This window comes from Typopeltis vanoorti, chromosome 7 (genome assembly GCF_054136105.1).
Source record: "Typopeltis vanoorti isolate ZY-2024b chromosome 7, IOZ_Tvanoo_1.0, whole genome shotgun sequence".
In the NCBI taxonomy this organism is placed as follows: domain Eukaryota; kingdom Metazoa; phylum Arthropoda; class Arachnida; order Uropygi; family Thelyphonidae; genus Typopeltis; species Typopeltis vanoorti.
Window position 1 is genome coordinate 9,601,409 of NC_143555.1, and position 18,066 is coordinate 9,619,474.

General features: G+C 37.6%; 1 protein-coding gene across 3 annotated transcripts in view; it reads right to left on the reverse strand.

Annotated features, from left to right (window-relative positions):
- LOC150104479 (ATP-binding cassette sub-family C member 8-like) overlaps positions 1 to 18,066 on the reverse strand; it is an 822,612-nt gene that overhangs the window by 180,740 nt on the left and 623,806 nt on the right. For all 3 annotated transcript variants that reach the window (XM_090395659.1, XM_090395657.1, XM_090395658.1), the window contains exon 26: positions 14,122 to 14,235. In XM_090395659.1, coding sequence (XP_090251785.1) covers positions 14,122 to 14,235 — 114 coding nt within the window. The remainder of the gene's footprint in view (positions 1 to 14,121; positions 14,236 to 18,066) is intronic.

Below are 18,066 nucleotides of genomic sequence, written 5' to 3' on the forward strand. Positions count from 1 at the left end.
CTCTGTATTGAATCAAGCATTTTGAGGGAGCTTTTAGGAGCCCCCCCCCTCTCCAAATGTGAGAACAGTATTCAATAGCTGGGCAGATTTGTGATTTGTATAAGGTTAACAGCTGTTTTGAGTGAAAGAGAAAGCCTAGTTTTTTGGCTTTCTCTTTCGCTAGGACAGGCTGCAAGTTTCCTGCTTTTTGCCTGTTCAAATTCTGTTTTGGAATCACTGATAATTTTTTTGCATCTGTTTTGGGCTTCAGTATAGGCACTGAAGGAGGATGGGGTTCTTAATTTGAGCCTGTTGTGGTATGCCTGATTTTTCATTTGTATAGCCTTGGCACATCTTTTGAAGAACCAGGGTTTGGATAGGGGATGGCAGTTCAGGGAAGTGTGGGGAATGTATATTTTCATGCCAGTGAGGATTACTTTGGTGATGTTTGGTGCATATGTTTGGATTGGAAGACTGCAAACAATAGTCCACCCATGAAAATTAAGAATAGTGGTCTTGGAGGTTGTCCCATTTGGCACTGTTATAATTAATGCCAAACTATTCTTGTGTGGGTGTGACTGTGTAAGCGTTGCTGCATGGAGCAGGAAATGAGCACTAGGTTGTGGTCATAATTACCCAGGGGGGCGCCCTACATTCACTGTATATTTGGAAGTGTCATTGGTAAGCAAGAGATCTAGGGTATTTGGGGAGTGATTTGGGTTATCTGGTATTCTGGTTGGCTTGTGAACAATTTGTGTAAGGTTGTTGGTGATGGCAAATGTTTCAGCATTTCTGGTTGCAGGATCTGTACAACTGGAAGAGGAAAGCCAGTTGGTGTTATGGGCATTAAAATCACCTAGGAAGATGATTTCACTATTAGGAGAGTGGGACTGGAGAAAATCAACTTTTAAAGAGAGGAAATTAAAGAGCTAGGAGTGGTTGGTGGCATTAAGAGAGCGATAGAGACAGCAGATGAGTGAACAACAACAAAGTGAACCACCTCCAACAATATATCCCCAAGCTTTGTGGGGATATATTGTTGGAGGTAGAGGAAATAAGAGATCTGGGGGTGATGGTGGATAAGGATGTAAAATTTTGAGAACACATTGCCAAAATTGTGAGGACAACACAATGAACTCCAGGAATGATGCAGAGGACATTGACTTCTAGAAGAAAGGAGATTCTTGTTCCATTGTATAAGGCTCCAATTAGGCTACACATGGATTACTTTGCACAGATTTCATCATCTAGTTTTCAAAAGGATGAAGAAATGTTGGAAAGTGTCCAGAGGCAACTGAATAAGGTAGTTTCTGATCTCTCAAATGTTGAATATGAGGAAACATTGAGATGTAATTTACAGAATCTAGTGGATTGGAGGAAGAGGGGTGATATGATTAAGACACATAAGTTGGGTGATTATAGATTGACATACAGAGGATATATTGCAAATTGTGAAGACAACTCAGAATATTGCTGCAATACTTGGGAGGACACTGACCTTGAAAGATAAAAGGGAGGCAATCTCATTGTATAAAGCTTTGATCAGACCATCTCTAGATTTCTGTGCTCATATCTGGTCACCAGGATGGATTTGAAGTGGATGAAATAACTTTTGTGAACATGCAGGGGCAGATAAAAATTATATCAGCACTGTACAATGTAAGCTATGAGGATAGACTGAAGGCATGAAAATAAAGAGTTTAGCAGATAGAAGATGAAGGAGGCATATATGGAGAGAGAGAGAGAGAGAGAGAGAGCTGCTAACACACAAAGACAGATGCAACAAGCAATGTGAGATGCTAAAAAAAGATAAGTGTCAGTAAGGAAAGATATTATTGTGCTTTTTCATGACAATAGTGATTTTTAAGTTAGTGCTATTCAAATTGATGATTTTTTTTTGTATAATTGTGAGGTATTTAGTTAGGATTTTATGATCTCAGTATTGTCTCCATGTGTAGCGATTATATTCAACATAGCGGCATGGCTGCCAGTTTTAGTACTAGCCATAGCTCCCCCACCATTTAAAGCCTATGTTATTCATAACCTAGTTGATGATCTTGTAGCTTCCTAGATATGCAGTATGTATGCAACCCATTGTTTAAGAATGCGGAGGGTGCGAGATGGGAATGTGTATGTGTGCATGAAATGCAGGCTGCGGGAGGTGATGGGAAATACAAGTATCTCGATCTTGATTTAGCAGCGGTAGAGAAAGTGCATCAGAAATGGGTGATTTTCAGTTTGTGGATGCCAGTAGTGTGTTGGAGTATGGAGAATGTTAAAGACATATATATAGATTTAGCTTGGGTAGTTTAGTGGATGGAGATGGTTTGCCTGATGGCCATGATTGTGTGTGCGGAGAGAAAAACAGAACTGCTGAGAAAGGAGATGTAGGGAATGAAGACTGAGTTGAGGAGGGTGAATGAAGACGTTGGGAGGATAGAGAGGTTTGCTAGTGTGAGAGGAATGAGGATAGGTGTAAGAGAACAGCAGCAGAGAGCAAGGGAGAGAGGGAGGAAATTGCAGAAAGACAAGAGAGTGTGGAAGCAAGGGATAGAAAAGTGAGAGGGAGGAGGAAGAGTGGGAGAAAAAGGAGAGAGAGAGAGAGAGATTGGGAGCTGTAAGAGTTAGGGATGCCAATGAGAGAAGAACAAATGGATCTATTTGGAGTGTCATGCATGGAGATTCAATGATTTGGGGTGTGCATAGTAGAATGTCAGAGGTATGCTTACCTGGTGGAATGACAGAGAGTGTGGCAATGGTGGTAATGAAAAGAGGTGAAAGTGTGAGGGACACAGTAGTAATGGTTGGGAAGAATGACTGGGAGATAATGTGAATCGTGTAGCACAAGATTTGAGATCAATGTTAAACATAATCCAGCAGAAATGTGTCAGAGGAAAGATAGTGAGTGTGTTACACTGGTATGATAATGCTTAGTGGAGAAGAAGAGCAGTGATGACAAATGAGATAATAGCGAGAATGTGCAGGAAAAGGGGGTCTGCAATATGTGGATGTGTAGAGTACATCTGAGGATAGAAGGGAGCTGTAAGTATGATGGATTATATTTGAATGCAGAAGGATGCAGGCATTTGGAGAGAGTGTTGTTTTCTGGTCAAGTGAGCGTGTTGGGATAGGAAAACTAGAATTACACAGGTGGAACGTTGCAGGGATGGCCTCATACAAGGATAGTGACTTGAGAAATGAGATGTACACTATATTACAAAGACAGGTGGAGTATGAGGGGAGTAATAATGACTATAAGAATGCTGGCGATACACTGTTTTTTTCTGTATGCAAATGCTACAAGCATTAGGAATAAAGGGAATGAGTTTCTGGTATTAATCGACTCGGTCTCTCTAAAGGTTGTTGGATCAGTGAAATTTGGTTAACTGAGGAGGGTGTTCTTACAGGGATAGAAATCAAACAGTATAGCATATTTCAGCAGGATAGGGAGGGTAAACGTGGTGGCAGAGTATTACTCATAATACAAAATGAATTGTGCTCACTCAGAGTGGAGAATCTCAGTGGAAATAATATTAATGGCTTTGAGAGTATAAGATGTGAGATGAATGTTTATAGGATAAGATATTTAGTGGGATGTTGCTACAGACTAAGGAATATAGATGGTGATGAGCAGAAAATAGTTTGGGAAGTGCAAAGCGAACAATCATTATGTGGGTACTTCAACAATAGTGATGTAAACTGAGCAAAGAAGACAGCATGCAGTAATAAGGGAACTGAATTTTTGGATTTCTTGAGGGACAACTGTCTTAGGCAGCATGTGGTGGAGGAAACACAAGGATTGAGAGTTCTGGAATTGATCATAGCATCAGTGGATCTGATTGTGACTGAGATGACATGCTAGCCCCCTGTTAGTGAGAGTGACCATGTAGTTCTGACTTGGAGGATGAATAGGCATGGGGAGGTATCAAAACAGAATAAATTTATCTGGAATTATAAGGCAGGTGACTATAACAGACTTAGAAACCATTGCAGCAGTACAGTGGATGAAAGAATTTAAAGAAAGTATCTCCCATTAGTACATGGGAGATACTTAAGAAAAAATTGTTGACAGCAATGACAGATTGTATATCTTGAGTGAAGAAGATAAAGCAATTTGGTGTATGAGGGGAGTAATGTTACTTGGTGTCAAATTGATGACAAAAGAAACAAAAGGGAAAATTGCATAAGGAATTTAAAGCTCAGCTTAAGAAAGTGACTAGTGTTGTAAGGGGGGGGGGAATTAGAATATGAGAGGAGACTGGCACTGCAATCCAAGGAGAATCCCAAGAAGTTTTTTTGCTATGTGGCGAGTAGGAGGGGAAAATGATAGTGGATAGATTATCTTGCTGGGTAGAGATGGAAATCTGGTGACCAAAGCAGATGACACAGTTGAGCTATTTAATGATCACTTTATTAGAGCATTCCATCCTAGTACTACAGGCTTTATTCCTAGAAGGATAATGAGTGGTGAAGTGTTAGAAGTAAATGAAGAGGATGCATTTCAAATACTGAATATGCTAAATGTCAATAAGCCAGGGGGTAGATGGAATTTCACTGTGTTTTAAGGGAATGTGCCATTAACTTGGCTGTTTAATGAGTCTTGTAATAGGGCAGGTTACTGGAGAGTGGAAAGAGGGTAATGATTGCATTGCATAAGAGTGGTGATAGAATGGAAGAATCAAACTATAGTCCTGTTTGTATTTCTTCTGTAGTTGTTAAGATTTTAGAGAAATTGGTAAGAACTGATATACAGAATTGGGCAGATGAGGATAATATTATTTATGCAGGCTAGGATGGATTTGTTAAAGGGCACTCTTATTTTAGTAATCTGGTTACCTTTTACAATCAGATTAACTAGAGCAGTGGATGAGGGCAAGGCATACATTATTTATTTATTTATTTTTTTTTTTTGATTTTTCCAAGGCACTTGACTGAGTGGTATATGAGAAGTTGATTTTCTTTAAGTTGCATCATATGGGTATGGATAGCAAGTTAGTGGACTGGATTGGTGATGGGCTCCCTGATAGATATCAGAGAGTTGTATGTGAGGAAGTAGGAAGGTTACAAGTGGAGTTCCACAGGGTTCAGTCCTAGGATCATCCCTGTTCAATCTTTATGCCAATGATATTGTCACAGGACTACAGGAAGATGTTTAGTTTTCTGCAGATGATATGATGCTTGGGAGAGTTATTAGTAATAATGCTGATATTTGGTGTCTTCAAGAGGATTTGAATAAGTTGGAAGGGTGAGCATAGGCATAAGGATGTCAGATGCAACTAAACGTAAGATTTTAAAATCCAGGATCCACAGATGGATGCTTCATATTCAATTGACGGAGTTACTCTCGAAGAGGTGGAGGAAGCAAGGGATCTTGGGGTGATTGTGGTTAGAGATGTAAAGTTCCAAGAACATATTGCAAAGTTTGTGAAGACATCTCAGAGAATTGTGCCAATGTTGAGGAGAACATTAACCATGAGAGATAAAAGTGTGCTGGTCCCATTGTATAAAGCTTTGATGAGACCTCATCTGAATTTCTGTGCTATCTGGTCACTATGATTTGAAGGAGATGAGGTAATCTTGGAGGGGGCAGAGAGGGATAACAAAAATGATGTCAGGGCTGTACAAGTTGATAATTATGAGGACAGACTGAGGGCATGCGGACTGCAGAATTTGGTGGATAGAAGGCAGAGGCCATCCGTGGAAGTTGCAAAAGGAGGTGGTGAGTAAAAGGATAAGAAGTAAGTTTTTTGCATGGAGAGTGGTGGGAGCATGGAATGCATTGCCTGAGAGGGTGGTGAACAGACTGTGGATGATTTAAATCGTGTGACTCCATCGGGGTCAGGAAAATAATAATAATATGATTGAGACATTTAAGCTGATGAAAGGTTATTAGTGGATTAACGCTGGGGGGGGGATTTTTCATATGGCAAAATGAGGGGGAGGAACAAGGATAAGGTCCATTCCTTGAAATCTTGCAAAAGGAAGTAGTAAGAGGGTAAGAAATAAGCTATTTGCATAAAGAGTGGCAGGAGCACAGAATGCAGTAAAATAATAATCAGGAATAATAATATTTATGATATTGAACAATTTTCATCGCAAAATCAAAGTTATTATTAATATATACAGTAGTCACCCTTATCCGCAGGGGATGTGTTCCAAGACTCCCCACGGATACCTGAAACCGCAGATAGTACCAAACCCTATATATACTATTTCCTATACATACATACCTGTGATAAAGTATAATTTATAAATTAGGCTGAGTAAGATATTAACAACAATAGCTAATAATAAAATAGAACAATTATACCAACAATTATTTCATTCACATTTAGAATATATAACAATATTCTAAATGTGAATGGAATCTTAGCAATTTCAGCATATGTTTTCTTAATTACTTATTTATTTTATGAAATCAAGAACTTTCACCTTTTCACTTAAAAGAAAGCACTTTATGGCTTTTCTTTGGCATGTTCCAAATTGCCAGCATCACTACTCTTGCGCTTTGGGGCCATTATTAAGCAAAATATGGGTTACTTGAACACAAGCACTGAGATACCACGACAGTCAATCTGATAACCAAGAACTACTCAGAACGGCACACAATTTAAAACTTAAATGTGCGAGAAGGTTTATGTGTTTATCGAACAATTGAGCTCACTGTCTACCACAGAAGACTATAACAAAACTGTCACCATCCCATACATTAAAGGCACATCATCTGAAAAAATATCTAGAGTACTTAACAAACACCAACTATGCACCGTATTTAAATTGTATGTGAAATTGGCAATTCTACTCCGTTTACCCAAGGACAGAATCTCTCCTTTATCACATCCAGGAATCTATGAAGTGCCCTGTTCATGTGATCAAGCCATCACTGGAAGTGCCCTCTACCATGAACATGTGCCTCACATGGAAGAGCATGTACATAGGTATTATCAAAAGTCTTGTACACAGAGCATGTACAATTTATTCTTTGGACTCCCTTCTATCTGAAGAATTAAATAATATATGAGTCGCTTTGTTATCTAATGAATATATAGAAACCACTATCCAAAAAATAATTGATAATTATCATTCTATGGCCAGACTAACTGATGTGAGGAGGATTTCCGTGTCATACTTTAAAGGGACTTTTAAACAATAAATTTTAAATAAGATTTGTAGAATTACAAGGTTCAGGCCTAGCTTCTCATGCCACTGAAACTACACAGACTTCACTGGGATCATACAAAGATGCTACACCATAGCGGATTTAAATTCGATTGTCTATTTCTTGAAATGTGTGAAATACTATTTCATCACCCTAATATTAATCAAACAGATTGCATACCTGCAAGTTTTGAGAAGCAACAGCCATAAATTGTTCATAAATATTTTATTTAACTTCATTTGGTTTTAATATATATATATATAAAATTAGTTTGAATGACTATATACCAAGAATGAAATAAAAAACAAGGTTTAATATTAAGATACAACTAGTTTCGTTGAATGATTCAACTTCTTCAGGTATCACAGGCAAAGAATTATACAAAAAACGACAGAGACATGATAAAATTACATCAACAGATCTAGTATAAAAGACAATAGTACATTTTAAAAACAGGAATGCGAGCTTGAGTTCTAAATTAAAGTTGACTACGTGCGTGAGCTGCCACGAGTGTGCCAATACTGAACAGAGGCAATGTGTGCGCGCCAAAGAGATTGAAGCTAAGGCTGTTGTTAATATGGGATGAATCTAGTGAAATTTCTCTAGATTTGATGATCTTTCTTTCGAGTTCATCATAACACACATGGATATTAGAAGTTTCTGGTCAGTCTACGAGGTGTTGGCGGCCTTCATCCGAGTTAATAGAGAAGAGAACGTGGCTAGAGGGAGCACTGGCTCTGGTCCTATTGTGGGAAATGTCTCTCAGGTGTTCTTCCATATGCAAAAGGATGGATTTAGCTGTCTGGCCATAATATGGTTTTCCACATTCACATAAAATCTTGTAGACTCCTGGATACTGAGTAGGGAGATGTTTCACTTTAGGTTTACTTAGTATGGAGTGAAGTTTTGGAAATGTAGTGAAGCAAGTTCTAATGTTGAATTTCTGAAGAATTTTTGCTAGTTTTGGGGAGAGAGAGCTGATGTATGACAATGAAATAAAAGCTTTGGGGGGGGGGGGGAGAATCTTCAGTAGCAGTAGAGTGATGGAAAGAGAAGAATTTTCAATCAGTTTAAGAGAGAAACCATTGTTTCTCTCTTAAATCATCCTTTCGTAAATGGAGTTCATTTTCATTTAACATATATATATATGTTAAAGATACCAAGAAATTTTATATACATGGTTTTAATCCTTTTCCCGAGTAAGCAAAACAAAGTTTTGTGCGTAAAATATATTCACATGAGCTACTTGTATATAGAGGCTAATGACTTCATATCACTTGCCTTAGTATGTATCCCATAATGCAAAGCACCCCCACCTTTCAGGCATGTATAATGCAACGCATAATGGGAAGGGCCACTACTCAGACCGGTTTCGACCTTTATTGAGGTCTCTTCAGTGGGAGCCAGACCCAGGAGAGATACCACGATTGAAGTAATGCAGAAGTCATTATATATATATATATTTATATATATATCTCATATACAATTAGACAAAAGGTACTTGACCTTGTTAATAAAAATCTCTGGATGAGAGAAAGATATAGAAAGTTTTTTACCTAGGGAGAAATATATGTTAAAGATATCAAGAAATTTTATATACTTGGTTTTAATCCTTTTCCCAAGTAAGCAAAACAAAGTTTTGTGAGTGAAATATATCTTGTATATAAGATATACCGGGTGATTATAAAATAACTTCAAGTGTTCAGAGCCCTCTAGCGAGTAATGTATTGGACGAAACACACCAATATTCAGTAGATGTACACAGTGGAACACGGGGGATTCGATTTAACGAAAAAACAGTACCAAAAGTCTCCATCAGGGGAAATTTTGGCGCTGCCAAATTAATTTTAGTAGGTGTGACTAATGAAAGACTAAATGGCAAATGAGAGACAGCACACATCAGATTCATGACATTTATTGTTAATTACAAATGAGGTTCAATATGACCACCATTCTGATGTTCCAGGAACTGCATACAGTGCAGGACATTTTCCACAGTGGCTCGCAACATATCGGAATTGATTTGTCTCACGTGTAACGTTATTCGATCTTTCAAAGTTGGAATATCGGGTACATGTCCTTGATATATAATGCTTTTAAGAAATCCCCACAGCAAAAAGTCACAAGGATTGAGATCAGGCCATCTCGGTGGCCATGGTGCGGGAAATGCACAACTAATGATTCTTCTGTCAGAGAAATGTTGTCGCAAAACACGCTGTACCTGAAGTCCGATGTGGGGTGGTGCACCATCCTGCATGAAGATGGGCGAATTGAGACATCCTCTTTGCTGCAGTTGTGGAACCACAAAGTTCTGTAGCATATTGGCATACCTGTTAGCATTGACGGAACAGGTCACTGGTCCATTTTGGTGATTTTCCTCATAAAAGTATGGAACGATGATAAAAGATGCCGTAAATCCGCACCACACTGTGACTTTGGGCGAGTGGATAGGCATCTGCAGACACATGTGCAGATTAGTTGCAGCCCAAATGCGAGAGTTGCATGTGTTAATATCGCCGTTCAAATAAAGGTGCGCTTCACCACTCCATAAAATCTGCTATGGCCATGCATCATCCACTTCCATGCGTTAAGAATCTCAAAGATAAGTCGATTCGTGTGGTCGCATCACCAGGGCACAATTCTTGAACATGACTGATTTTATAGGGGTAAAACTTCAACATCTGATGTAGGATTTTCCACACCATTGTGTATGCGATATCTGTTTCCCGGGATATTGCTCGTGCACTGCTGGTACCCTGCACATTCATCATCTCCTGCTCCACAACAGCAGTTGCAACTTGTTCAACTTGTTGGTGATTGATTGGTTTGCATTCCCTGCCTACCTGCACTGCTAGAGTTTCAGTAGTTTCAAATCGCCAAATCAGTTTTCGTAAGTTTTTTTACACTAATCGGTCCTTTTCGTAAATTTTTCATACACCGAAAATCACGAAGACAAGCACTGGCATTATTGTTCCACTGATAATAGAGTTTGACTAAAAAAGTATGCTCATGTAAGGTAAGAAGAATCGAAAAGCAGTTCGTCTACGAATGATAAGAAATCTCACAGGCTTTCCTTTTATTGCATGATCGCTCACAAGAAACGCGATAATGCAAATTAATGCATTTTTCTTGGTAAACAGCGGCAAAATTTACCTTGTTGGCGACTTTTGGAACTTTTTTTTTTTTTTCATTAAATTGAATCCCCATGTTCCACTGTGTATGTATACCGAATATTGGTGTGTTTTGTCCAATACATTACTCGCTAGAGGGCTCTGAACACTTGACATTATTTTATAATCATCCGGTATATGACTTCTGCATTACTTCAACCGTGGTATCACTCCTGGGTCTGGCTCCCACTGAAGAGACCTCAATAAAAGTCGAAACCAGTCTGGATAGTGGCCCTTCCCATTATGCATTGCATAATACACACCTGAAAGGGGGTGTGCTTTGCATTATGGGAAACATACTAAGGCAAGTGATTTGTAGTCATTAGCCTCTATATACAAATAGCTCAGAATTGAATATATTTCATGCACAAAACTTTGTTTTGCTTACTTGGGAAAAGGATTAAAACCAAGTATATAAAATTTCTTGGTATCTTTAACGTATGTTACACCCAAGGTAAAAAACTTTCTATATATATATTATATACACACACATATTAAAATTATTTAATGACTGAAAACTGAGGTCTTTTAGTTAAACTTTATCAATATACACAACTAGTTTTGTCTGAGAACAGACTTCGTCAGGTGCAAGCAAAAAGGACATAAAAATATCAGAGAGAACCATGCAAGTACTGGATTTCTACATAGCAGAATGTATAAAACAACAGAGGTTAACATTTAAATGGAAGAAAGACCTCTGACTGTAGCATCATGGGTATGTGTGCTTTTAAGGTCTCGCGATCTACAATACTGAATGGCTGAGCTGTGAGAGTCTGGTAAACTATAGCTTAGGTTGCTATTAATGTGAACTGGATCAAGAACGATTCCCTTAGACTCCAGAATCCATCTCTCTAATTTGTCATAACATCTAAGAATGTTAGTTAAATCCCAGCATATTTGATGTGGGAGGCCTTCCTCATTAGAGTTTGTTGAAAACAACACGTGGCTGGAAAAGGCATAAGCTCAAATTCTGATGTAGGAAATCCAGTAGGAGATGTCTCTGTGATGCTTTTCTAGGCGGAGTGCGATGGATTTTTCCATTTGACTCTGTTCACATTAATAGCAACCTAAGCTATAGTTTTCCAGACTCTCATAGCTCTGCCATTCAATATTGGAGTTTGCGAGACCTTATAAGCACACATGCCCATGATGCTACATCCAGAGTTCTTTCTTCCATTTAAATGTTAACCTCTGTTGTTTTATACATTCTGCTATGTAGAAATCCAGTACTTGTATGGTTCTCTCTCTGCTATTTTTATGTCCTTTTCGCTTGTACCTGACGAAGTCTGTTCCCAGACGAAACTAGTTATGTATATTAATAATGTTTAACTAAAAAACCGCGGTTTTCAGTCATTAAATAATTTTAATATATTATCAACTGAGTAACCCTTCGATTTAATAATCACACACGCACGCACGCACACACACACACACACACACACACACACACACACACACACACACACACACACACACACACACACACACACACACACACACAAGGTGATGAAAATTAAAGTATCCCTGTTTAAGGCCTTGTAGAGTGTCATCCAGTGATCAAACTGATGTGAAACTTTGCAGGAATACACTGTGTGTCAAGTGGAGGAAAAAAAAGTAGTTCCGACATTCACTACCAGGTGTACTGTAAACACCAAATGAATGAAATTTGCATATCATACAACTTGGCAGATGCCAGGTTTAAAAAAGATGGACATCGGGTTTTTCCCTTCATTCTGGTTGTTAATACCATCCACAGTAATGGCACTAACCTTGCCTCAGCATACTTTGCTTGTGAAGTTGTACTACCTAAACAATTGCAATGCTGTTGCTGCACTCTGCAAATTTTGTCACCTGAACAAATGTCGATGAGCTCCACTATTTCCACGTGCTCTGCGATGGATGATTAGTCATTTTGAAGAAATAGGATTCATTGGGAATTAGACTTCGCAGAGGTCACAAACCAATTAGTTCCCTACAAGCGAATGAAGCTGCTACTGCCGTTGTGGAGAAAGCCATGAATGACAGCGTTGGTTCTTCCTGCAGTCCATGTGCTGTATCGAGACACAGGGATATGCCTTACACAACTGTCTGGAAAATTTTATAGAAGATTCTACATTTCTATCCATTCAAAATAACCTGATATAGGAGTTGTACCTGCAGGACTTTGAAAGTCAACTGACATTTGCTGGGGTTCTTTTAGAACATTTCATGGAAGCCAGAGTGATCAGTTGTGCATTTCCCACTGCATTGGCTGTCTCATTTACCTGATCTAACCTGTGACTTCTGGCTATGGGAATTTCTCAATGACAGGGTTTATGGCCTGGTTCCCTGGAATTTTAATAGTGTTATTTCCTATTCACTCAGCTGTGAACAAGACATGTGAAAGTATGACTCATGCTGTTTGATAACTTGCCAGCACTGAAAAACAGCATAATGTAGCATGTGTGCAACATCAGTGTCGACCAGCTGTGTTCTGCCATTAAACACAACGTGCAACGGATGCAGTTTTTGGCATACAGGGAAGGGCAGCACATTGAACAGTACAGCTGTGAATGCATAATGGAAGTGAATAAAAATGTGTTATGTTTCGTTGCTTTTTTCCTTACACATACAGAAAAATTACATCTACATTCAGTACATTCTACAGCCCCCCCGGTGGCGAATTTCGAAACTACTTTTTTCTTCTCAGTATTGCTTTTGCATGATGCACAATGTATTCCTTCAAAGTTTTGCAGCATTTGGATCACTGGGTGGCGCTCCATAAGGCTTTAAAGGGATACTTTAATTTTGATCACCCTGTATATATTCTCCCCCCCCCCCACCCCAATTACACAACACTATTAAAATTCCAGGGAACCTGGCATGGTTCCCTGGAATTTTAATAGTGTTATTTCCTATTCACTCAGCTGTGAACAAGACATGTGAAAGTATGACTCATGCTGTTTGACACATTCCTGTTTATTATTTTGAATGTTGTAACCAATTCTTCTTTTGCTATCTCGCAGAATGATGCTCATATTATAGTGAGCAAAATATATAGGACTTGCGATTAAATTCTAATTTGTCTTACATGCAGTAAACCATTTTTTTAAATTATCTGCAAATTACTAAAATAAAACAAACAAGAACAGAAAATAAATAAATAAAGAAAAAAAAATTAATTCATTCAGGAGAATGGAAAAATCTTTCTTTGTCGAGCTATTGCTTTGCTAGCATGGTTTACAAAAATAATAACTTGCAGAGTGCTTAAAAAAATACAGAGTACACTGTAATTATTGGACCTAGTTATTTTTAAGAAAATGCAAATTTATATTCATATAACACAAAACTTCCCGAGAGAAGGAAGAGGGGGAGATATGATAGAGACCTACAAGTTGGTAAAGAGTTGTTATAAGATCAATGGTGGAGAAGTTCTACAGAGAATAGTGGGAGATCAGGGGAGAACCAGAAGTCATCCCTGGAAACTGTATAAAGAGGGTGTGAGTAGGGGAGTGAGAGGCAGGTTTTTTTCGTGCAGAGTTGTGAATGATTGGAATGCTTGGCCTGAGAGTGTGGTGTCTGCAAGGAGTTTGAGTGTGTTTAAGACATGGTATGATGAGATGTGTGTGTGATAAAGGGACCTCCCAGATGAGTCTTTGACTCCATGAGGTCTTGGGTAATAATAATAATATAATAATAATAAAACACCACATCTATATTCAATACAGAAAGTGGAGATCAAGATAATACTGATATTTATCTAAGTTTTATGTCACTATAGGATAAGATGATATCCTTATGTTATCTTGATGATAATGGCATAAAGATACTTACGAGTAAAGTATAGGTCATTGTCATACCAACAAATGCAGGGGTCACATGATCATATATTGCAGCTAACATTGCTGCTATTGTTGCAATGAACAAAACAAAGCCACCAAGGTAATCCTGTAAAATAAAGCAAAATATTTTATTACAAATTAATAATTTCAACAATAAATATATAAAAAAAAAATCTCATAACTTTAAAGAGAATAGTAACATAACTACCATGAAAAAATAACAACAAGAGAAGAGACCTATTTTTCCAGAAAAGATGATATGAGTGAGACAACAAATTGTGCCCAATTGCTTTATTTGAATTCTCTTAAAAAATCATAGAAGGTCATCAACTGCAACTTCAAAGTCAAGCTGTCCAGAAATCCATGGGAATGTCAGTGCAAAGCAACTATATATTGCATGAATGAGACAAAAAAAGAACAATTATACAAATAATATGGAAGTTCTTGTAAAACTAGGGATAAGAATCGCATCTTCTGAATTACTGGACATAATAACTTTGAAGTAATCATTGTGCAGGTCAGAAACCTTGTAGTCTTATCTATTTACAAACATCCAGTACAAAATGATTTCAAGAATGTGTAAGAGTGTTTCTTTTTTTCTCTCTTTTGCTTTTAGATCAAACAAAATGAGTTAAACAAAAGTTATTTATTTACAGCAGTTTTGGTATAAACAGAAAAAGGAATATGAAGATTTCATGCAAGCCAATTGCAGTATGCCTTTGGTTCTCTTGTAAAAGCCTTGGCACACTTCCTATAAAACCAAGGCTTAGATAAATTGTTGGATGCTGAGACAACTGATGTTGTCTCAGCATCCACTGTTGTCTGAGACAACTGATGACAGCTGAGACAACTGATGATGTCTCAGCAACCATGTAAATCAACCTCTTTATACAAGCAGATTAGTTATGAAGATACTTCACATGCCAGCTTTGCTTATGCTTGGGCAAAGGATTAAAACAAAAATATAATTTCTTGTTTTGATCATTTACCAACTAAAGTTAAATCAAGTTATCAAGTATAATATACTTTATAACCAAGCCAAAAGATTTTCTACAACTCATGTTGCTTGCTGGGAGAAATGGAGGAAAATGTAAACTGAGTATCTGCTCTGGAATCCAACTATGGTTTTGGCCACTTTAACTTCCAATAGGCAAAGTATTGAATGAACAATAAAATCAGCTATCACTTAGTAGTGTCTTGTACCATAGAAGTCTGACTTTTCCTCTGAGCCATGTAGATGCTTGACTTCTGCCTGTGTTATTTCATTTCTGGATACATTCCTAGTTTACTGTCTATTGGCTAGGGATATAACCAATGCTAACAATGCAAAGGTGCAGAAGATTTGTTTTTGCTATAGAATGGACTGGACTTTACCACAGTTCAACATACTGGGGGTGGCAAGGCAAGAACATCGGTTTCATCCTAGACAATGCACTATCTTGGCTATTCCAAGAATGTCTTCAACACTAAGTTTAGGCTTGAAGTCCCTGTCATCCATCCACATTCACTGTACAAGACCTCCATTACCTTCCATAAGAATGACATGAGAACAATGAAGAGATAGCCTGATGGCTGGCTTTTATCTTCATTTTTTTATGAACACGTTGTTGGATAAATGGAAAAGTAGTATAGTTGCTGATATGTGATACAAAATGAGTGTAAATTCTGGAGCTCAAGATTTTAGTACGAACTGAAAGGGATACAATTTGGATCAGGAGACTTACTAATATAACTAAATTACTGAGAAGTTTTCTAGTGCCTTTCTGTCAAAAGATCAGGGCATGTAGTGAATCATTTCTGGTATACTGTTAGGTGATTTTTTTAAAGTTGCCCACAGAAGAGTTGGAGGAGAAAACTGTAGCCAAGAGGTAATCTCTTTTGTCTTTTAAAACTATTAGGTTAATGTCACACATGGCATTGTCTGGATGTGTGTGTGTGTGTGTGTGTGTGTGTGTGTGTGTGTGTGTGTGTGTGTGTGTGTGTGTGTGTGTGTGTGTGTGAGTGAGAAAGAGAGAGCCTCAAAGAAGAACAAAAGGTGTTCCCAATAGCCTTAATATGGGACCAGAAGGTTTGAATGCCATGTGAAGAGGAGGAAAGTTTTTTTTTTTCACATTTGGTCCTCCAAAGTACACGCGGGACTTGTCAAAGTATTTAACAAATGCTGCAGACTGTAGTAGCCAAGTGCAGAGTTGAGGTTTTTAATCTCAAGTCACAGAAGAAATGCAAAATTTTTCATGATCGACTGCTTTGGCATACTTGTTGGCAAACTAAGGTTTGAAAGCTCCTAATTTTGGCAAGGATTATCTCGGGTATTCAGCTGGAGCATGCACTTGGATTTCTGTTCTTGTAATCAGATCATGGAAAAGAAGCACAGAAAATAGAAACAGAAAAAACAAGCAGCATAGATAAAAACAAGAAAATCAAAAGCTAAAGAAAAGCATATAGAGGGAATCAGAGAACTAGCAATCTCTGCTGAAGCATGTAAGATATGCTCATGTAGCTTGAAACTGCAGTTAAGATAACTACATTGAAGGATTGTAGATGCCAGGTAAGATTCAATAAGTAAAAACAAATCACACTTTGATTCAAGAAAGTATTATGCATATCATTAACATTTATGCTGAAGATCTGGATGTGTAAAGAGAATTTGGATTTTTTTTTCTCTCTGAATGAGTTTTATTTTATTTTATTTTAATTTTTTTTGGAATGTATTTTTGTTGTATTCTTGACTTTTTACCGATTTTGTGGGGGATTTTTTGCTGCTCTTATTTATTATAGCAGCTTTCATGATACATCAATTCCTAAATAGAGAGTGCCTAACTGCAGTTAATCTATGGAAAGAAAAGACAAAGATGACTATAGAATGTTTTCTTGCACATCCTTATCGCTGTTCTATTAGCTGCAGGCTATATCTAACTTTCTCAAGTGAGATGTAAAGTTGAAGATTTCTTCTTTATCTTTGACTAATTAGAAACAAACAGAAATTTAACTAATAAATATGCAAAAAAGTTTTGTGAGCTTGAAAAATGCAGAGAAAAAGAAAATAAAGGTTAGATTCTATGAAATATTGATTAGGAAAAGGAAAAAGAAGCTATAGCATTAAACATGAAAATAAAATTTTTGAATGCGAGTTTAAAGTAGTGTGATGTGAGAAATAGGAAGTCAGACTTATTTGTGTTTAAGTGTCTAAGGTCCTACAGAATATTCTATAAAGAAGTGGAAGTATTTTTTGGGTCTTATGAAAGCAGATGACATAAAGAAAAGAGAAAAGCAGATGGATACATTCCCAATGCAGATTTGAACAGCAGAGTAGGGAATAAATATCTGTATATTATATAAAAACAATTGAGAAAAATCTGGAGGAAAGTGCAAAGAAAGCTAATAATAATGATAATCATATGTTGGATTTCTGTTCAGGACAGGACATTACAAACATCATGTTCCAACACATAAATGTGCATAAATTCACATGGACAGAACACAGAAGAAATAACAAGTCTTATTGACTATGCAATCTGTGTTCATAATTAGGTTCAATGGACGAAAATGGCAAAAAGAACTAAATAAACATAGGTTTAAGAATTCCAATAACTCATCTCTGTCACAGAGACATCTTCTGGGATTTGTACAAGATAAAAATTGTAATAACACAAACACATATAAGCAATAAGTGAATGATGTTACACCAAAAGGTGCACCCCTCTAGGGGGGGGGGGGCTGGTAGCTAAGTGGATGATGCTCCCCTCTTAGTGTAGCATCATCCACTTAGTGTAGCTAAGTGGATGATGCTACACTAAGAGGGGAACCCCTCTAGGAGTGCTGTTAGCTGTCTTGGCCGCTGGATGAGAGGTCTAAGAATTAATGTTTCCAAAATTATGGGTTTGACACAACTTCAAAAACAAACTCTTTCAAGTTTTTATTTGCTGCAGTGAAGCAC